At 52.3% G+C, this 18,766-nt stretch overlaps 1 protein-coding gene across 3 annotated transcripts; it reads left to right on the top strand.

The window, feature by feature from the left end:
* Positions 1-1,832: 1,832 nt before the first annotated feature.
* ACBD4 (acyl-CoA binding domain containing 4) lies at positions 1,833-18,206 on the top strand. Of its 3 annotated transcripts, none has more exons than XM_090044312.1 (11): positions 1,833-1,926; positions 2,168-2,262; positions 3,351-3,471; positions 3,562-3,646; positions 4,096-4,216; positions 9,493-9,606; positions 12,101-12,207; positions 13,663-13,834; positions 15,746-15,933; positions 16,373-16,426; positions 17,454-18,206. In XM_090044312.1, the coding sequence occupies exons 2-11, from the start codon at positions 2,181-2,183 to the stop codon at positions 17,562-17,564; spliced, it is 1,155 nt and encodes a 384-aa protein (XP_089900438.1). In that variant the 5' UTR covers positions 1,833-1,926; positions 2,168-2,180; the 3' UTR covers positions 17,565-18,206. The 3 variants fall into 3 exon arrangements, with proteins under 3 accessions (XP_089900438.1, XP_089900437.1, XP_089900439.1); XM_090044311.1 differs by having other exon boundaries at positions 9,493-9,627; XM_090044313.1 differs by lacking the exon at positions 16,373-16,426 and having other exon boundaries at positions 9,493-9,627.
* Positions 18,207-18,766: the final 560 nt, after the last annotated feature.

The following is an 18,766-nucleotide window of genomic DNA, read 5'->3' as shown; positions in this document are numbered from 1 at the left end:
TGACTCCCAAGTGGAGGCTTTTCCCTAATGTCCAACCTGGTACTTCCAGCTTTCCTGTACGACCCTGGGCTGGTGGGGACAGCCATATTTCCTCCTCTCCTCCCTGAGCTTATTGAGCCATTGATGGACAAGTGCCCCTGCATCACTGCCCCTTTGCCTATTAAGGTTCAGGTGGCACAGAGGCAGCTCAGCCCTGGCATGGAGCTGGATGCTGTTGGCTTGCAAGAAGAGGGCCTGTGTCTTGGAGTCCCTGGATGCCCTGGCTCATGAGATGTGGGCTGGCAGCCTGGTTCCTAGGGAAGGAGAAAGTGCTGGTGTACAATGCTTTCCAACCTCTGTCTTTCTATTGCTACGATAGGCACTGACTCCGTGGGTGATCCGGGACTCAAGCACCCAACAGAAAAAATTAGCAAGTATTCAGCACCCAAGAGCCAGACATTTTTGTTTGACATGTTAGATCTCTGTGGCTGCTTGCAGATGTTAAAAAAAAAGGCACTTTACCGAAAGAAGCGGCATGCTACTTCAACCTGGCTCTGCAATGTGTGTCAGCGATGCTTTTTGGCACTTTTAGCTAAAGCTGATTCAATCAGCTATTAGATAAAAGTGTCAAGATAGACCCACTAAAGCACCTGATCTGTATAGACATTGAGCAAGTCAGGCTAAAGTGTAACATGCTGCCTCTTATAGGCATGTGGGGCTTGCTCTCCCCCCACCATAAAAAAGTACCCATTGGCAAAAACCAGAGTTGGTGCCTATGACTGCTACCTAGGTAGAAGCCAAGCACTGGGCCCATGCACATGAAGACTGCATACCTCTCTTGTGCCCAGAGCTGTAGGAGCGCAGCACTAGAAAGGCGCCAGTGATCTTATGAACAGGGGTGTGACTTGCAAATTAAGGGAATTGGTTCTTCCTCTCTATTCAGCACTGGTGAGGCCTCACCTGGAGTACACTGTCCAGTTTTGGGCCCCACACTTCAGGGTGGGAAGAGTCCAGCACAGGGCAACAACAATGATTCAGTGCCTGGGAGGCGACACTTATAAGGAAAGGCTGAAAGAACTATGTTGAGTCAGGAGAAGAAAAGACAGAGGGGGGATTTCTTAACAGTCTTCAAATACCTGAAGACTGATTACAGAGGGGATGGAGACAGGCTTTTCTCTGTGGCTGTAGGGGACAGGAGCAAGGTAGGGGACAGGACTAGGAGTGGTGGCCACAAGCTTCAGCAGTGGAAATTTAGGCTAGAGATTAGGAGGCACTTTCTGACTCAGAGTGGGGTCAGGCATGGGAACAGGCTGCCTAGGGAAGCCGTAGATTCTCCACGCTTGGAAACAAAATTCAAGAGCAAGGTAAACAGGCAGCGGCTGAACTGGTTTAGCCAGGGGTTGACCCTGCCTGCCGCAGGGGGCTGGACTCGAGGACCCGGAGAAGTCCCTTCCAGCCTGCCTTCCCCTGCTCCTATGGCACTGCCACGCAGCACAGCGGTCTGGAGTCAATCCCGCCGCCTGCAGCCCACAAAGAGGCCAGGCCAGGGCCCGTCCCCAGCCCCGCTGCAAAGGCCGCCATGCTCTAACATCGCCGGCAGGGGCCGCTGCCCTGCAGCTCCCGCCACACCCCGCCGGCGGCGCTAGCGCTCCACGAGGGCCCGCTCCTTGCGCGCCGCCTTCCGGGGGGAGCACTTCCCTGAGCGCGGATTGGCTCCGACGCAAAGGGGCTAATTTGCATCGTGCTTTAAAGCTTGATGTTCATTGGACGGAGCGGGAAGGGTATTTGCACCATTGAAGGAAGGGGATTAATGAGAGGCGTGTTTCTATTGGTTGGGGGGGTTTTATCCCGCCCCCAGCACAGCCCGGCTCAAGGTGGAGGACGAAGGGGGATCAGCTGTTCGCAACAGCGGGGCCGGGGCCGGGGCCGGATCCTGGCGCGGGCTGGGTGCGTGCACCGGGGGCGGGGCGGGGCAGGGGCAGGCAGGGTGGTGTACATTGGCGGCTGGAGGGGCAGGGGCGGCTGGGCTCCCCCGGCGCTGCATGCCCTTGCAGACCTGGAGGAGGGGGATATGGGTGTGGGGGACCCGTGCCCTGCCCAAGCTGGGGTCTGCCCCCCTGGCTGCCTAGGAATACCTCTCTGTGCCTGCCCCTGCTGATACAGGATCCTGGCTGTGCTTCCCATGCAGGCCCCAGGCGTGGATGGGGATGGAGCCCCCGGCACCCGACTACCAGGTGCAGTTCCAGGCTGCTGTCAGGGTCATCCAGGGCCTGCCCAAGAACAGTGAGTCTGGCTGGGTGTGGAGGGTGTGTCATGCTGGGCACACTGTGCCCTGTGGGCTTCGAGGGACAGCCTAGCACTTGCCTGCCTCAGGCCTCAGTGTTGCCACTTTCCCTGCTGAGTGCAGCCAGATCCTTTCCCCTGATTGGCCCCTGTGGGAGGCTCTAATAGCATCCCCCCAACCTGCTCCTACTCCTGCCTAGCCCAGCATGCGGCACAGAGTCTGTATCCCTGGGTGCCCCCAGTTTGAGTCTTGCAGTGGGGCTCTGTAGGGCAAAGTGCTGGATCCTGCTCCCCTTGAAGTGTTCAGGGGAGGATTTGGGCCCTTCATCCATGGTATGAGTCATCCCTGGTTCTCCTAGCAGTAGCTGCACATACGTGCCTGACTTCCATCCTTGGCTACACCTCCAGGGCTTTAGCTTGGGGCTCTGTCACAGAGGTCCTTGCCCCCAGGTACTTTGAAGGCATGACTCATTTGGGCTCAGGGTGGTATCCTGTATGTGGCAGAATACTGGACCACTTGGACCTTTAACTGGCTGTGTCACAGCAGCACCCAGTGGCGGGATGCTGAGCAGAGCTGAGCGCTTCTCCGTACCACAGACTGGAGCAGGTGCTGCAATGTCATAAATTGGGCCAGATATCTGTCTCTAGGTCTCTTTGCTAGATACTGTGCCACATGAAGCTTCAGTTGTGTTTGAAGGGAAAGGAAATAACGAAGGAACAATGGCCAGTGTCCCTGCATGCCCTCTGCTCCTGGACTGTGTTCCTCTTTGCTTCCACTGTAGACCAATAACACCTTTCCATTTGAGGGTCTCTTGGCTCAGCATCTTGGAAAGGTGCTGCAAGTTTCCCAGGGACTCCAGTCGCTCTGTTCTGTTTGCTTGTTGTCCAGCCACATGGTATTGGATGGGGCAAAGGGTTAGTGCTGGCTCAGTGTCCAAGTATTGCTTCTGGTGCCTCACACCAGCCCAGCCTTGCAGAATTTGATGGGCACATTACAGCAGGACATGGCCTGCCCATAATGGTGCTAAGGAAGTGGCGTGTTGGTGAGTTCCTTTGGCCCTGCTCTAATGACTTTGCCCGTGTCATAGGTTCCTACTGCCCCTCCTATGAGGAGATGCTTCGGTTCTACAGCTACTACAAGCAGGCAACAGTGGGCAGCTGTGTGATCCCCCGACCTGGCTTCTGGGATCCCATTGGCCGGTACAAATGGTAAGGCTAAGGCAGCACCCACGTGGTAGGAGTGTTCTGGGGTGCTGCCTAGGCCTGGGGGCATCAGTAATGAAAGCTTCTGGTTGGCAGGGATGCATGGAACAGCCTGGGGAAGATGTCTAAAGAGGAGGCCATGGCTGCCTATATCTCGGAGATGAAGAAAATTGCTCAGAAGGTACAGCTCTTTGCTGCCGTGCCATGCCAGGCTGCTCAGCCTGCTTGTCTCTAGAGGCCTTCCTCGAGGGGAGAGTGCCCCCGAGCTCGGTGCCCCCAGCTTCACCCTCAGGGAGCTCAGGCCATGCTTCACAAGCTGGCCCTGCTGAGAAGCCTTCATCTGGGGATAGCCTAGGTTAGAACAGTGAGAAAGAGATTTGGGGGACCTGGATCTGGAGTAGGGAATGCTGCATATGAGAAGTGAGAGGCCTGGGCATCATGCGAGAAGCTGCTGAGGGAAGCTTTTGGAGCTCCCTCCCACTTCCCTTGACAATAACTGCTGCTGTTAGTTTTTCCCCAACCCTTCCATAGATGCTATTTCCTGTCCCAGGGGCTTAATGACCTTTGCCAGGGCATGGTATCTTTTGTCTGCTAGTGTGGCAACATGAGAGCTGTTGGGGTTCTCTCCAGATCATCGACACGATTCCCATGGACAAGACCTCAGAGCACATGTTTGGGTACTTCGAGCCTCTCTACGATGTGATACATGACATGCCCAGGCCCCCAGAGTCCTTTTTCAAGAGGAAAGCTGGTAAGCCTGTCTGCTCTCAGAGCAGTGGGAGGGACCTGAGTCAGGGACAATGGCCTCTACTAGTCAGGAGTCCTGACTCCCAGACCCTTGCCCTAGGTTATTTCCAGCTTTGCCACTGACTTGCTGTGTGGCCTTGGGCAAGTCTCTTCACCTCAGTGCCTTAGTGGTCTTGTCCGTAGAACATTTCCCTTTTCCTGGCTTCTGTGTCCTGGTTTCTCATTGACCTCTCACGCACTTCCTTCCTTCCTCTCTCAACACCCCTGCCTAGAGGACAATGCATGCATCCTGACTGCACAAATGAGGAATTGAGCACAGGATGGCTAAGGCCAGCATCATTGAGGAATTAAACTTGCAAGTTCCAGACTAGTGCCCTTTCCCCCAGACCATATTCCCTCTCCCAGTCAGCCTTGACTCTGCAGTCTTCCAGTCCAGTGTCCTGACAGGCAGCGCAGCCGATGCTCAGCAGTCATGGTGCACAAGCTGCTGGTGGGTCTGTGGGTTTGGATAGCAGAAGTGGAGCCTCTTGCTACCGCCCCAAATGGGATTCCTGCCTCTGGAATTGGCCTTGCTGCGGAGGAGACTGTCTACTCTGTTTTCTCCATGCACGTGTCTGTAGCTCGTGCCATCTGTGATCATGTGGAACTGGCCAAGACCCTCCTCTACTAGAGTGGGTGGGTGGGGCTGCATGAAAGCTGTGTTGTTCTCCAGCAGGCTCCACCCTCCATTTCTCACCCATCTCCACAGAGCTTGGGGCCCTAAATGCAGCCTAGTGACAGGCCAGCTGCGCAGTATGTTTGACCTTCCACAAGCCAGGGAAACTTGGCTGAACCTGACTCATGCAATCTGGAGCGTCCATGGTTAAATGGGTAGGAGTCCATCATTCACCACTGCCTGTGTGACTGGCCTTTCAAAACATTGCACTAAGCAGCTCAGCCAAGTCTCTTCCTCACAAGGAGAGTTCACAGCAAAGTTACTTGAACTGCCTCCAGCTGTGCTGTGCTGACTGAAGACTCCTGCCCTGCCTCATGCACAGAGGGTCTGAGCAGGGCTTCTGGCTTGTGAGCAGCTCGGCTCCTCATGGACCAGGGTTTTGCTGCAGAAATTGTACTCCCTGCATTCGGGAGCAGAGTTCATGCCTTTGAAGCATTGCTGTCTTGCCGCTGCTGATGTCCAGTCTAACAGGGCAGTGAAGACTGGCCTGTGGAACCGAACATGAGAACCAGCACTGAGTCAGACTTCTGAACTGGGAGCCAAGCATGGGGTAGCAATAGGGGGTTTGCTCCTGATCGGTTCATCAAGGAGGATGGGCCTAGCCACTAGAACACAGTTAGTGACAGAAGCAGCTTTAGACTGGACTATGGGATCTATCCTTAGCAGGTGTAACCTGTCAAACCTCACTGACTTCAGTAGAGTACTCGCAGTCTGTCCCCAGGGATCCCTCTAGTCTGGTGTTTTCTCCTGGACTATTGCATTCACATCTGCTTCAGAGGGAACCCCCCTGAATGCCAAGCAGGGAAGAGTCCCCTAGTACTAGGCAGTAAGGGGGCATCAGCTGGCCTGGCTCTCTCCCTGTAGCTGGACAGTGTAGTGCTGCATGCTGGCGTACTCTCTGAACTCCAGAGCACTGGTTCCCAATCTGTGGTACGCAGACCACCTGTCTAGTGGTATGCATTAACAGATTTATTATAATTACTTTATATGACAAATTTGTTGATGGTACTTGAGGTTGTATCATTTTAAATTGGTGGTACTCAGTCTGTCAGAGTTTAGGAACCCCTGCTTTAGAGGAAAGGAATGTGTTTTAGCGTCTCCATGTGCCCCCAGGACACAAATTTTGAGCCTAAAGTGCTGGCTTCTGCCAATTTAATGGTGTGTCTGTTCTTGGCAGCCAATTCTCACCGTGTAAATGATTCTGAAAGGGGGCTGTCAACTTAGATTTGATGCAGAGGATTAAGACAGGGCAGTGTCTTTAGTGGGGTTCAATCATAACTTCAGCCAATCAAAAAAACAAACAGTGCAGTGGTTATTGTATGTTAAATTCTTAACTTTTAAATTCAGTTGAAGGCTTGTTTAGAAACCCAACTCAGAAGCTTGTACAAGTACAAGCAGCTTCAGGTAAAAACTTATAACTAATTTTAAAATGCTGCTCAGGTAAAGAATCGTGTTGTCGGTTCATAAAGTGCTATAAACATCAACCTTATACCTTCTACAAACAAAAAAGAATATGGAAAGCAATGGCCCGAATCCTGCCATGGGTAAGCAGGCAGGTAACTTTGCTCTCACTTGTAAACAGATATGAACAGGGGTACTTCCAGACAATGCTAGGGGGTTATATTGTATTTTTAGTAAGGATATCTTAATAGCATTAAAATCTTTGCTGTTTTAAAACAAAATTGCTTCAGGTGCTCATAATGGAAAGCTGTTTGAACTCTTGAATTTATTAACAAACTTGTCATCTGATTCATATATACAGCAGGTTAAAACTTTCACATTTTAGGGGTTAACTTCAGGCATCTTTAGACCTCTGAAATCTCCCTCAGCACTACTTAGGAGATTTAAGAGCACACGTGACCTGTTTTGGAAACACAGAGTAGCTATTGGCTGAAAACCTTAAGCCAGTGTTTCTCAACCAGGGAGACCCACAACATTAGCACTGTGATGTGTGCAAACACTAACACATGATTCACAGGACATCCCTGATATTTTAAATTGGCATCCATAGCATCAGAAACAGTCTGAGCTGTTGTGCTCTTTGCCAGAAAATAACTGCTCTGTACTATTTCTGTATCCAAAAAATGAGTGAAAGCTAAAAGCTTACACTTTCTGAGGGGTGCCTTGAGTCTCATGCAGAGTGCCTTGAGTCTAGGCAGGTTGGAAACCGCTGCCTAAAATTGCCACCCAAAAATGGCTTCTCTTTTCCCCACTCCAACCTGTTTATCAATCTTGGGATACAGGACCTAGTGAGAGACAAGCTGGAGTAGTAGGATTCCCTGCCTGTTAATCTGAGTTGTACAGCTCAAGAAAAGAAGCAGTATTCCACTGTGCAGTACAAGATAGGAGTTTCTTTGACAGAAATCCCCCATAGACAATAAAATACCTGTAGCACCTTCCTCAGCCTTGTGGCTCTCTTTCCCCACAGGCTCACTTTCCCCCACAGCTGATGGACAGCACCAAACTTTTTTCTGTGAGCCCTGCAAGAGAGGACACCAGAGTGCCTGCCCTGCGTCACCCTTCACAGCAACCTTGACCTCCCAGCAGTGTGGACAGTGCCAGTGCATGAGGCTTTGTGATGTCATCACCAGTCATTTCTCTGACCCAAAGCATCCTGTGACATCTCAATTGGCTGTCTTTGCAGTAACTCCTGTGGGGATGTGGTAGGGCCATTCCTACCCCAGATTAACCCTGACAGCACTACTCTTGGGGCCTGGGAGGCTTCAAGCCTGTTGGAAGGCCTGGGCCTGAGCTCCTGTGCCATTGTATTTGAGAATTAAAGGACAACCAACCCCTGTTGAGGAAATCATTGGCAAAAGGCAGTGCTATGGCAGCTACCCCTGCAGCTCAGCCTCCCTACATAGGCACTCTGTCCAGCCAAATCAGGACATGGTAGGGCTCAGAGTCCACAGCCCTTGCGAAATGTGCTGAAGATACAGATTAACCCTGTGGAGGTTGCAGTGAGCCACATCTGAGCTCAGAGAGGACAAGTCAGGGGGTGGGTAATAAAGGAGTCACTGACCAACCCTTCAAGCAGCCAGGGGTGTCCTAGGGAGTGTTGAGTCTGGAATGCTGCTTCTAGTGAACATCTTATCTTGGATCAAGCTGCTCACAGGAAGCCCTTGATCTTAGTGATAATGAAGGTGCTGCCTGCTAGGATTAGGGGTGTCCCTGGCACATGCTGTTCCTTATGGACCTGATCTGGATGCTCCAGGCTACTCACTGGTAGGGCTGGTATACAGTGTCTATATCTGGGCAGCGTTTGCTCCTATCCAAAACCAGTCACAATGACTCAGATAGGCTGGAAGGGACCTCAGGAGGTCACCTAGTCCAACCCCCTGCTCAAGGCAGGTTTGTCCCTGTCCAAGCCATTCCAGGCAAGTGTTTGTCTAACACCACAAGGTGGTTGGTACATGGGATACCTCTGTCATCCTCATGGAGATGGAATTGCCTGTGCCAGACCAGGCTTTGCCCTATATCTTCTGTGATCCCAAATCAAGAAGCACTTTCCTGACTCTGCTTTGCCCCCCTGGGTTCCCAGGGAATTAAGCTTATGCTAGCATCAAGCCACTCTCTCTGCTGTGTGCTGTTCTATGGCTGTTGCTGTCTAGCTGAGAGACAACTGCTCTGCCTTCCATGCAGGTGGTATGGAAGGGATGGCCCCATCTCATGTCTCCCGTGTGCCCAGGGATGCTTTCTTGGGGTAGACTTTGCACTTGAGATCCGTTGGTCCCTGCCCATGAATGCAGGGTGTGTTTGCATAGGTCTGCCACCCCACCCTTTCTTTACCATACAGAATGCCGTTTCCCTCAAATCCTGGAACTGCTCTGACTGGGGGGTGCATATGAGCCATGAGTTTTGGCTTGTTGCCCTACACCCCTCCCCCGTGCAAACACCCACATCCATATTTGTGGGGAAGTGGTTCCATAGACCTGTAGCTCTTGAGACTTGAAGCACCCCTCAGACAATGCCAGCTCTTTAGCTTTCCACTCATTTCTTGAATACAGAAAAATTAAACAGAGCAATTCTTCTGTTGCAGACAGCTCAGAAAGCCTACAGCAGGGCAGAATGTTCTTGGCACTATGGATTCCTATTTGAAATCTCAGGATTTGCCTTGTGAGTCAGGATAGGCGTTTGCACACTTTATAGAGCCAAAATTGAGTGGTACCTTTCAAAGATTTCACAGCACCCCACAGAATTGCAGCACCTTGGCTGAGAATCACTGCTATAGACCCTTTGAGGGATGGTAGGCTGTGCTCTCTGTCCTGGTGGGAAAGCATCCCAGCTTTACCCACTCCAGCAGGGGAGTCTGGGCACAGTGGTGCAGCTTGGATGCCTTTCCAGGGGGCATTTCCATAGGCACCCAAAGAACTGGTTGTGGGTAAGTGGAGACGGGGGCCAGCTGGTAGTACAGCTATCAGCAAGTCTTCATTCACTCAGCAGAGATGGGACTGGGCTCTGCTCAGCAGAATGGGGCTTGGCAGTGCTGAGCCTTTTGCTTAGGACATTACAGTGCCAAAGGCTGATCTCTTATGGGCTATTCTGACCACTCCACTTCTGCGCAGACAAAGAGGAGAAGGACCCTGAACCTACCAAGGATGGGCAAGAGGAGAGACTGTCTGGGAACCATGTGGAGGAACCTCCCTCTGGAGAACAGAAACAAGAGGATCAGACCCTGGGCGAGTTCTCAATGCCTCCAGGTAGCACCTTCTCAGGGGAGGCTGCACTGGCTTTTGTGCCTCTGCAGTGGAAGACGCAGTCTTGTGTGGCATGTCACCCAGCCTCTAAGCTTGCAAGTCAGTTGTGTGGGACTAGGACAAGCTGTCTGCTCCAGCAGCAGCTGTACTTACAGTGTTGATAAAGATATGCCTTATACAGGTGGCAGACTTGCTGCTGCTAATGGCTACAGCAAGGGATAGGCAGATGGGACTCCTGGTTCTAATCCCACAATGTTACCGACCTACCAAGTGACCCTGGGCAAGTCAAATCTCACCCCCCAGCTATGTTATGGGAGTAATTACCTTATCAGCATCCATCATGTATTTGCTGGGATGAAGCTCCTTGGGGAATCTAGCCACTATAGCTGTAGCTATTAGTAATTCTGGAGGGGGTGCTGTTCTTTTGGTCCAGTGATAAGATGACTGTCTGCCCAGTAGAGCCCTAGTCTTGTCCTATCAGGCTTAGCCACTGGGCTCTGGGCCCTCTGGCCCCAGGCCCTATGCCTGTGCCTTCAGCCTGTCCCTTAGCAGGACTCAAGATGATTACATGCCCCTAGGATACTAACAGGACCTCCAAGCCGTCCCTCATAGTGCCTTCCACAAGCCCCCCCCTTTAGAACTCTAACCCAAAATAAACCCTTAGTCTATAACATAAATCTATGCTTGGGTTTAAGCCTAAGTCCCAGCTCCTTGCTGTATCCTTCTGCTCCCCCCTGTCCTGAGTTCTGTTCTCCTACTAATCAGCAGCATTTGTACTTGCTTTTCTCCTAGGGTAGTCCAGGCATCAGCCAGGAGGTTCTCTGCACTGCTTCTGCCCTGGCGCTCTTCCCTCAGCAGCTCCTTGAACCAAACTGCCCACTGTGGCTCAGGCCCTAGGTTTATATGGCTGGAAGCCATGCCCACATGTGCTTCATCATTTAGCTTGCTAGCTCACCCTCAAGGAAACGGTTGCTGGCCTCTGCTATATCAGTAGCTTGTCTCCCATGCAGGGCACTAGTCCAGTGTGCTACTGCCATGCAGCTGGTTCTGCAGTAAGTACTTATAGCAAGTAAATCTCCAAATACCTGTTCCCTGGCCACTCATAAAGGGCAGCTTTCCCCTTCCCGGGGGCTCTCCCTGCTGCTCCTTCACCCTTCAAGTAACAGGAGCCTCTGGTTCTCTGTTACAAGAGACCATAGCATGGACATAGGGGGAAATCCACACCCTCCTTACACAGGGTGGTAGACACATTAACCCCTGCCCTGACCATTTCTGCCTTGTGTAATTGTACCCTGCCTCATTCCCCTGCTATTCTTGCCCAAGAAATTAGTGTTTGTGTTTCCTCCCAGCAGAGAGTGCCCAGCACTGCTGCAATACTGCATGTATCACCCCTGGCTGTTTTGGGAGCAGACTGATCCTTCTTGGGTACAGGTTGTAAAGCCTTCAGCCTGGGGAAGGCATTCTTAGTCATGCCCCCATGCAGGAGCTATTAGCTGAAGGGCAGCCAACTAACTGAAGGTGTTCTCAGGTAGCTGTGGGTCTGGGTTGGAGCAGAGGACCTGGCTCTTACTGTGCAGGGGCAGGGAATGGCCCCACCAGCAATTCACTTGCTGTTTGGGTTTTATTTTTATGGGTTGCAGCTAGACTGGCTTTGTGAGGGATAAATCCGAGCAAGGAAATGAGCTGGCCCTCAGTGCTAGGTGGAGGTGGGAAGGCAGCACTTGCAGGGGGTGGCAGTGTTCCTGGCTGAAAGATTGTTTTGTGCTGCAGTGCTAGGATGTTGCTATCATCAATTGCATGTTAGGGCACCTAGGGGCCTTGTCGCCAAACCAACATGCGCCCTGCATGTACTCCCAGCTGCCAGCCAGCTGGGGTATTTCCTGTTTGCAAGTCCCATTCCAGCAGCATTCCTCCTCTCAGCCAGGAGCTGCACATGAGAGGATCAGCCTTGCCCTATGGTAAACATTGAAGAGGCAAGTGATGCATAACCTTGGGTTATGACCTTGCTCTTGTGCCTGGAGATGAAGAATTACCTAGTGTGCAAGTCAGGAGCCTGGATTCCTGCTTGTGCTACTGGCTCCCTGACAGGGAGCAAGTCTGTCCCCCACAGCTTCTGACCTCGCTGTTACCTGTGCCTAAGTTTCCCTTTCTGCATGCTGAGAAAGATGCTTGTCCCTCTCATACAGATCAGGTTGTAAAGCCAGTGAAGTGCTTGCAACTCGCCCAAGTGACAGGGTCTAGTGGCAGAGTGTTAGGCACCCTCTGGCCTTGCCTTCTGCACACAGGTCTTGACTTAACTTCTTGCCTTTCAAGAGATTTGTTCCATCCCATGGCTGCAGGGTCACCAAGGACACTGATTAGAGTTAGTAGCTCTGAGCCCTGTTTCCTTTACTGCCACAAGTGTGTGACTCTGCCAGTGTTCTTCCGGAGAGTTTCTGTCCTCCCCTGGTGCTGAGTTGTGTATTTCCCATTGCAGGAGGAGGGCTGGACTGTGCTGATGAGGCACTTGAGAACAGCCAGCTGACCAGTGACTCAGAGAGCGAAGTGTTCTGTGATACCCTGGAGCAGATGGAGGCAGACCAGGTAATGCTGCTTGTGATGTGAGAGGAGCTGAAGGAGCAGCCCCACAGTCAAAACAGATCCTTCCTGGCTCCCCAGAGACTGTCAGCTACTCACCCACCAACTGCTCAGCCTGGCCTGCACCCCAGGAGCCCTGCCCTGCCCTGCCACTGATCACCAGGCTCTGGGTTCCCTTCTGGCCTTTGTGCCACTTTTATGGAGCCCCAATGCCCCTTCCAGTCTCAGGAACACTGTTTCGCTGCCATCCCCAAAGCCAAGCCACATAGACCTTGAGGGATGTAGAGGCTGGGCCCATGCTGCCTTTTCAGTTTTAGAGCTGCAGATGTTGCCATGGGTAAGATATGGGTAAGAAAAGAAAACACTGGGGTTACTAAACCATGTAGAGATAGGGGAGAGAGCAGAAAGGCCTCCTTTGCATGCATCACTCCCCTCACCCACTCCCACCACCCAGGACTAGTGAGATCTCCTTCCTCCATACCTGTGGTCTTTCCTCCTCTCTTCCCAGAATGGCCACAGCTAGGAGAGAGCCAGCTGCCTAAGGATGTTGAAGGAGCATGACTGGGCAGGAAGCTAGGGGCTGGCCTTCTTTAGCTGTACAAGTTGGTGTGCCTCTAGGAATTATGCAGACCACAGTCCAGTCTGTCTCACCCCAAATGTTATTGGGTAATTCTTTGTGCTGCTGATGAGCTGCATGGACTGCACTTTAGTTCTCACAGTTTTGCATGCACCTTTCCAGCCCACTCCACAGAAACAGGGGAACTTGGCAGGTTGCCCCAAGACCACAGCAGGGAGTCCATGCTAAAGCCTAACTTGCTAGGTGGTATTTCACAGGTCCTGAGCTAATAGACCTGTGAGATAGCACCTAGCAAGTTGGGCTTCCCAGCCTTAACAGTGCTTTGTGTCTTCAGCTGTGCCTTGTGCCATCAGTGTCAAACACTGGAAAGTCTTGTGTGTTGTAGTGAGGAAGTGCAACCTGGCGGGTGGAGGTACTCACGCACTTGGGTTCTCTTCTAACCCTGTGGCTGGTTTGCTGTGAGATTTTGAGCAAGTCACTTCTCTCAAACCTGCCTCAGCCAGGTATTCAATAAAGTGCTCTGAGAGCCTCAGCTGAAGGGTGATAGTGAAGGCAAGTCATTGGAGTGTTCTGTTAGCTCCATTGTACGTATGGAGGAGGTAAGGCACAGAGGGGGAAGGGACTTGTCCAAGGCCACCAAATGCGTAGGTGGCATAACTAAGAAGACCCTAGGAGATGACTTCCCTAGTGCCTTCCCCTAAGCATAAGGCACCAATCCCCCTCCCAAACCCCAGACAATGTCCTGTTAACCTAAATGCCAGCCCCACTCCCCTACCCCCGAGTCCCCAGTCCCCAAATGCCTCACATTCTCACCAGCCCCACTAGTAACCATGGGTTAGCCCCCAGCCTCAGAGCAGCTACTGTTTCTATTTCCGCTTGTGCAGGCTGGTCAGCTCCTAGCCAAGCAGAGCTCTTCCTTGAGCAGCCCTTGCAGCATCCAGGCCGATGGGTTTGCTTTCTCTGCACTAGAGATGACTGAGGAAGGAGAGCTGGCTGAAGGCAGAAGACAAAATGGAAGAAGCAGTAGAAGCCCCATGGGTCTTGGCACTGAGAGAGGTGGGTGCAACAGGTACTCATGTGGGACTGGGGATTGAGCTTGCCTCCCTCAGGGGCTTTCTCTGGAAGTGGGTAGGCTGGAGCTAGTAAAATCTACTCTGATACAGGCAGCTCTGGCAAGCTGACAGTCTGTGGGTGGGGTGTGAGCAGCTCACCGCATCTGTGGGGGAAGTTTATCTGGGGGAAGCAAAGACTGAGGCGAAACACTGGGGGTGGGGGGGTCCTGGCAAGTCTAGTTTCTTGTAGGAAAACCTGCAGAAGGGTGCTGATCAGAGAAGAGACTCTTCTTTCTGCCTGTGGGGTGTCAGGTCAAATCCAACCCAGACAGCAGCAACTGCTGGCAATTTATGTCCTTAATTAACTGAACTGGGTGGTCTTGGCTGAGTTCTGAGGGGGGCAGGTGTCTCATAGTCTGAGCAGAGAGAATGAAGAGTGAACATTCACCCCTTCAAAGAGATCTCTCAGGGCAGGACTGGGTTAATTCAGTGGCATCATAGGGCCCCGATCCTAGGAGGTGCTGAGTGTCTCTACCCTGTGCTATGCACTGCTTTTCCCACTCCTACGGGGTGTAACTCCCCACCCATGCAGGCTGGGCTCAGGTGAGGGTGGGGCTGGTGTCCTGCCTGGGCACAGCTGGTCCCATCCATGCCAATCTCCTGCACCAATATTTCTTCAAAACCATCCCAGACAGCTTGACCTTGGGAGGTTAATATGTAAGGAAGCTGAATAAGGCAGCCCCTGGGGATGGGAAGGTGGGGACAGGGCTTTCAAGCAACTCTGGGGTTGGTTGGCTCCTTCCCCACCCATCCCATGATTCCTGTCTGCGTGGCTTACAGGAGAATGATGGTGTTGCTGAGCAGTGGAGTCCAGGGTGGTGAGGACTTTGGGCAGTGAGGCAATCTGTCAGCAATGCCAAGTCCTCGGTCTGCTCCCAGTCACAGACAGGGCCCAGCTAACAGTGCTCCTCTTGGGGCAGTTTCTTGCCTGAGGTTCTGGCCTGGTGGGCACAGGGCACAGGGGGCTGCAGTATAACCTTAGGAGAGGTGGCTTGCCAGGACAGGTGGGAGGGGAGTGAGGCAGCTCTGCTAGTTTCTTTCTGTTCCCCCCTCTGCCTTGCTGCATGATTTGGATGCAGTAGATGAGCTTCTCAGCATTTCTGAAGCCCTGGCTACTTTGATTTAGGACCCACAAGGAGCTAAGCTCTTCTGAGAATGGGCCCGTGGAGGCTCCAAGCCCAGAGTCACTTAGATCACATGCTCCACACAGCCAGGCTGGTTAGTTCCAGGGGCTGCTGTAGGACACAGAACCTCCCCACTCTTCAGTCACAGGCCAGTGGCCAGAAGGGTATCCTGTCTAGCTGCAATGTCTGGGCAAACTCCCACCAGCACTGATGCGTGTCATACACCCCCAAAGGGACAGAGAGGGGCTCTCTCTCTGGACAGAGTCTGCAACAAGGAACTGGTGGCTGTGCTGTGGACACCCATGTACTGGCACCAAGCTGACCGTGCCATATTGTGTCATGTCAGTCACCAGTGGAATGAGGATCAATCTCTGTTGGCTTCAGCTGTGATGGGAGCAAATGGTCTAGAGAAGGGAGAAGCTGGGGAAAGAAGAGTAGAGAGAACTGTTATCACCCTTCCCATCCCTGTGTCTTTCCCAGCAGACCCTATCCTGTCTGACCTTCACAAAATCCACTGAGTGAGGATTGTATTTGAGGCATGTATTTGATAGGGTTTCCACCAGTGAACCTTGTTCTCTCCTGATGTAACAGTCCTTGACCTACAAGGTGTGGCTTAATGATCAGCTTTGGGGCAGAGACCTTGCTTTAGGCTCATAAGTGTTTAGCAAGCTGATGGCAATCTTGTCTAACCTATCCTTCTGGCCTCTTTGTCCATCCTTCCTGCCACACAGAGCTACAAATTGCCACAGCAGAGTGGGGATCCGGAGGCAGCCTGGACACTGATGTTGAGGCCCAGAGGAGCACAGGAGTGAGGTTGGAGCTGGATGTGCAGGTGGCTGGAGCTATCCATGCCCTGCAGGACAATATGCAGAGCGTTATGAAGAGGCTGAGCCATCTAGAAACTGTGACTGCCGCACAGGTATGTGACTGACACATGGGGATGCACTGCTCGGGCCACAGAAGGCTTCATGAAGAGAGGGAACTGGCTGTTTCCCATGGTACCCTGTATACCTGGCTAAGATTGGAAGCAGATGGCCTTATCCTCAGAATCTGAGGAAAGTCCTGGAGTTAGGAGCCCAATGTGAGCTGCAGGGCTCTCAGGCAGAGGGTTCTGCTCTGGCCCTTGTGGTAGGGGACTTAGTGTAGGGCTCCTTTTCAGGGTTGTGTGCCTGTGAAGTAGAATAGGCCCTCAGCATGCCCTTAAAATGGCAGTGATGCTCCTACACGGAGATGAGGCTGAGCCTTAGTTGCAGTACGCAGCTTCCCAGCTTCTGAGGCAGATACCACTGTGGCCAAGGAGTTGGCACCTGTTACCAGCCAGTCCAGGCCACACCAGTCAGAGCCTGCTTCTCTTTCAGGTGAACGTGTCTGGACAAGGTCCTGACAAGCCACTTGCCTCCTTCACTGGACAGGTACAGTTCTCAGACCAGTGTTGGTGCCCAGGCCCATGCTCCTGGCAGACCTCCTTAGTTACTGCAACCCTGCCTCAGCCATGTGACAGAGCTGCACTGTAGCCATGAGTGATTTGCTGGGGAGCTAGATCCAGTTGTGTGAGAGGATCAGCATAGGAGGGAGGAAGCCCTGGGACAGAGGGACTGTGATATGCTTTCAGTGGATGGGGGGAGCTAGGGGCTGGGGTTGGTCCACTCTTGTGAGTCCCAGCCCCAGTGGCTGGTGAGCCATACCCAGTGTACACCTACAGCCAGCTCTCAGCTAGGCCCTGTCCTGCTCTGTGGCTGATCTTGGGCACAGTGAGTTGGTGAGATTTATATCTATGTTTTGCTGCTCCCTAACCAGTCCAGCACACTTACAACCTTGGTATCTAAGGTGAGGCAGCCAAAGCGAATAAGGACAGGTGTGTGCAGGGACACAGGGTCAGGGGGAGCCTGGGTCTTAATCCCCTTTCTGCCACAGATTGAAGTGATCTTGGGTCAGTCGCAAGCCCCTTTCTCCTGCAGGGCAGACCCTCACAAAGAGCCCACTGGGGCAGCAAGCAAAAGTTTCACAGTCTGGCCTTTGTCTCTGTCTCTGTTTCCCTGTCTGTGACATGGAGGTAGTATTCACTTCTCCGTCCTCTAGAGGGGCAGGTGGTAGATATGCACATGCAGTGATCTCAGTGCAATGGGGACAGAAAATTGGTGGCCACTTTGGGCTTTAATATTGTCTCAGCTGCTCTACTTTGGAAAAAGCATGTGGGGGTGCTTGTCTTTGGGGGAGGCGGGGGCTGTGAAGTCTAACAGGGCAATTGTAAGGGGCATTGTCCTTTCACTGGAGAGGTCAGGAGTTAGTAGAAAAAAGACCCGGACCTATGTGGCAAAGTGCAGCAACTGCAGTCTCTGCACTCCTACTGTCTTGCTGTGCCCCACATCTGGGAACGTGCTGGGGTGCCCAGGCTTGCCCATTTCTCCCCTACCATGCCCTTGTCTTTCCTCTCTGCAGAAGCCATCCCGATGGCCCCTGGAGATCTCTGCCCGCACCCTGCTGTTCCTCATTGCATGGCCCTTCGTTGTCCAGTGGTTGCTGCGGCATTTCCAACGCAGGAAGAGGTGATCTTGTCCTTGTTCAGCAGCCCTGGCCAAGTGGAAGACCTGGCAGCAGCAGGAAAGCACTGTCTTTGGGCTCGGGGGAGCAGAACTGACCCACCCCCCAGGCCTCCTGCCTGCTGGGGCAGCTCCACCATGGATGATTAGAGTGATTCTGCTCCCCTGGAGCTGAAAAGGAAAAAAAGAAAAAAAAAAAAGTCAAATCAGGACTCTCAGGGGATGACAGCGCTGCCCCCACATGCCAAAGCAGCTTCTGTGAATGACTGATGAGTCCAAGTGCTTGGGACGAGGTGCCTGATACAGCACTTATTCTTCAAACCTTGGAGTTATACAATCAGCTGGGTCTGACTGCAGCCTGGTCGTGCCCAGACCCTGGTCTTCTCTGCAGGAGAAGTTACCTGGTGGGGGGATGGGGTGACCCACTCCTGACACAACAGCAGCACCTCTGGGTCGCTCTTTTTTTTCCTCCACCCTGATACTCAGGTTGCCTATGTTACTACAGTAATATCTAAGGAAATGTCCCCATTAAAGAAAAGATGGGTTTTCTTCCTCTGGAGAACAGCTGTCTCTCTAGCTGAAGGGTATATGGGGTGGTCTTCTGAAGTATACCCACCCAGCTGGCACAAAAATAAAGACCTTGTTGGCCATAGAGAGGAAAGAAGATGTTGTGGTGAGTGCATTCTCCTGGTGTGTCTGAGTTCAGTTCCCTGTTCTTCCACAAACTCCCTTTGTGGCAGAAGGACTTCATTTAGAAGCTGTCTTCCTGACCCCAGTTACAGTGCACTGATGCACTTGCTTGAGCTAGTGACCCCATTACAAAACACCATGCAAACCACATGAAGAGATTAGAACGGTTGTTCTCAACTGTTGTAGACCTGAGGCAACCCTATTAGACTCAAGGCAGCGCTCAGAAACTGCCAGCTCTTCACTTTCACTCTTTTTGCTGTGGAAAAGCAACAGAGTAATTCTCCTGTTGCAGAGATTCAGATCAGAACAGGTCTGGGTGTCTTTGACAACATGGATTCTGATTTGAAATCTCTGGGTTCCTCTTGTGAATCCAGTGTAAGTGTTTGCACACCTCATAGTGCTAATAGTGCACAGCACCCTTGAAAAGGATCTCATGGCACCCCAGGCTGCTGTAACACCTCAGTTGAAAATCACTGGATTAGAGTATTAGCTACTGAGGCCCAGTGGGAACTATATTCCCAT

Source organism: Crocodylus siamensis, chromosome 4 (genome assembly GCF_052110815.1).
Source record: "Crocodylus siamensis isolate JL-2025a chromosome 4, ASM5211081v1, whole genome shotgun sequence".
Classification (NCBI taxonomy): domain Eukaryota; kingdom Metazoa; phylum Chordata; order Crocodylia; family Crocodylidae; genus Crocodylus; species Crocodylus siamensis.
This window is presented reverse-complemented; position numbering and strand designations above follow the sequence as displayed.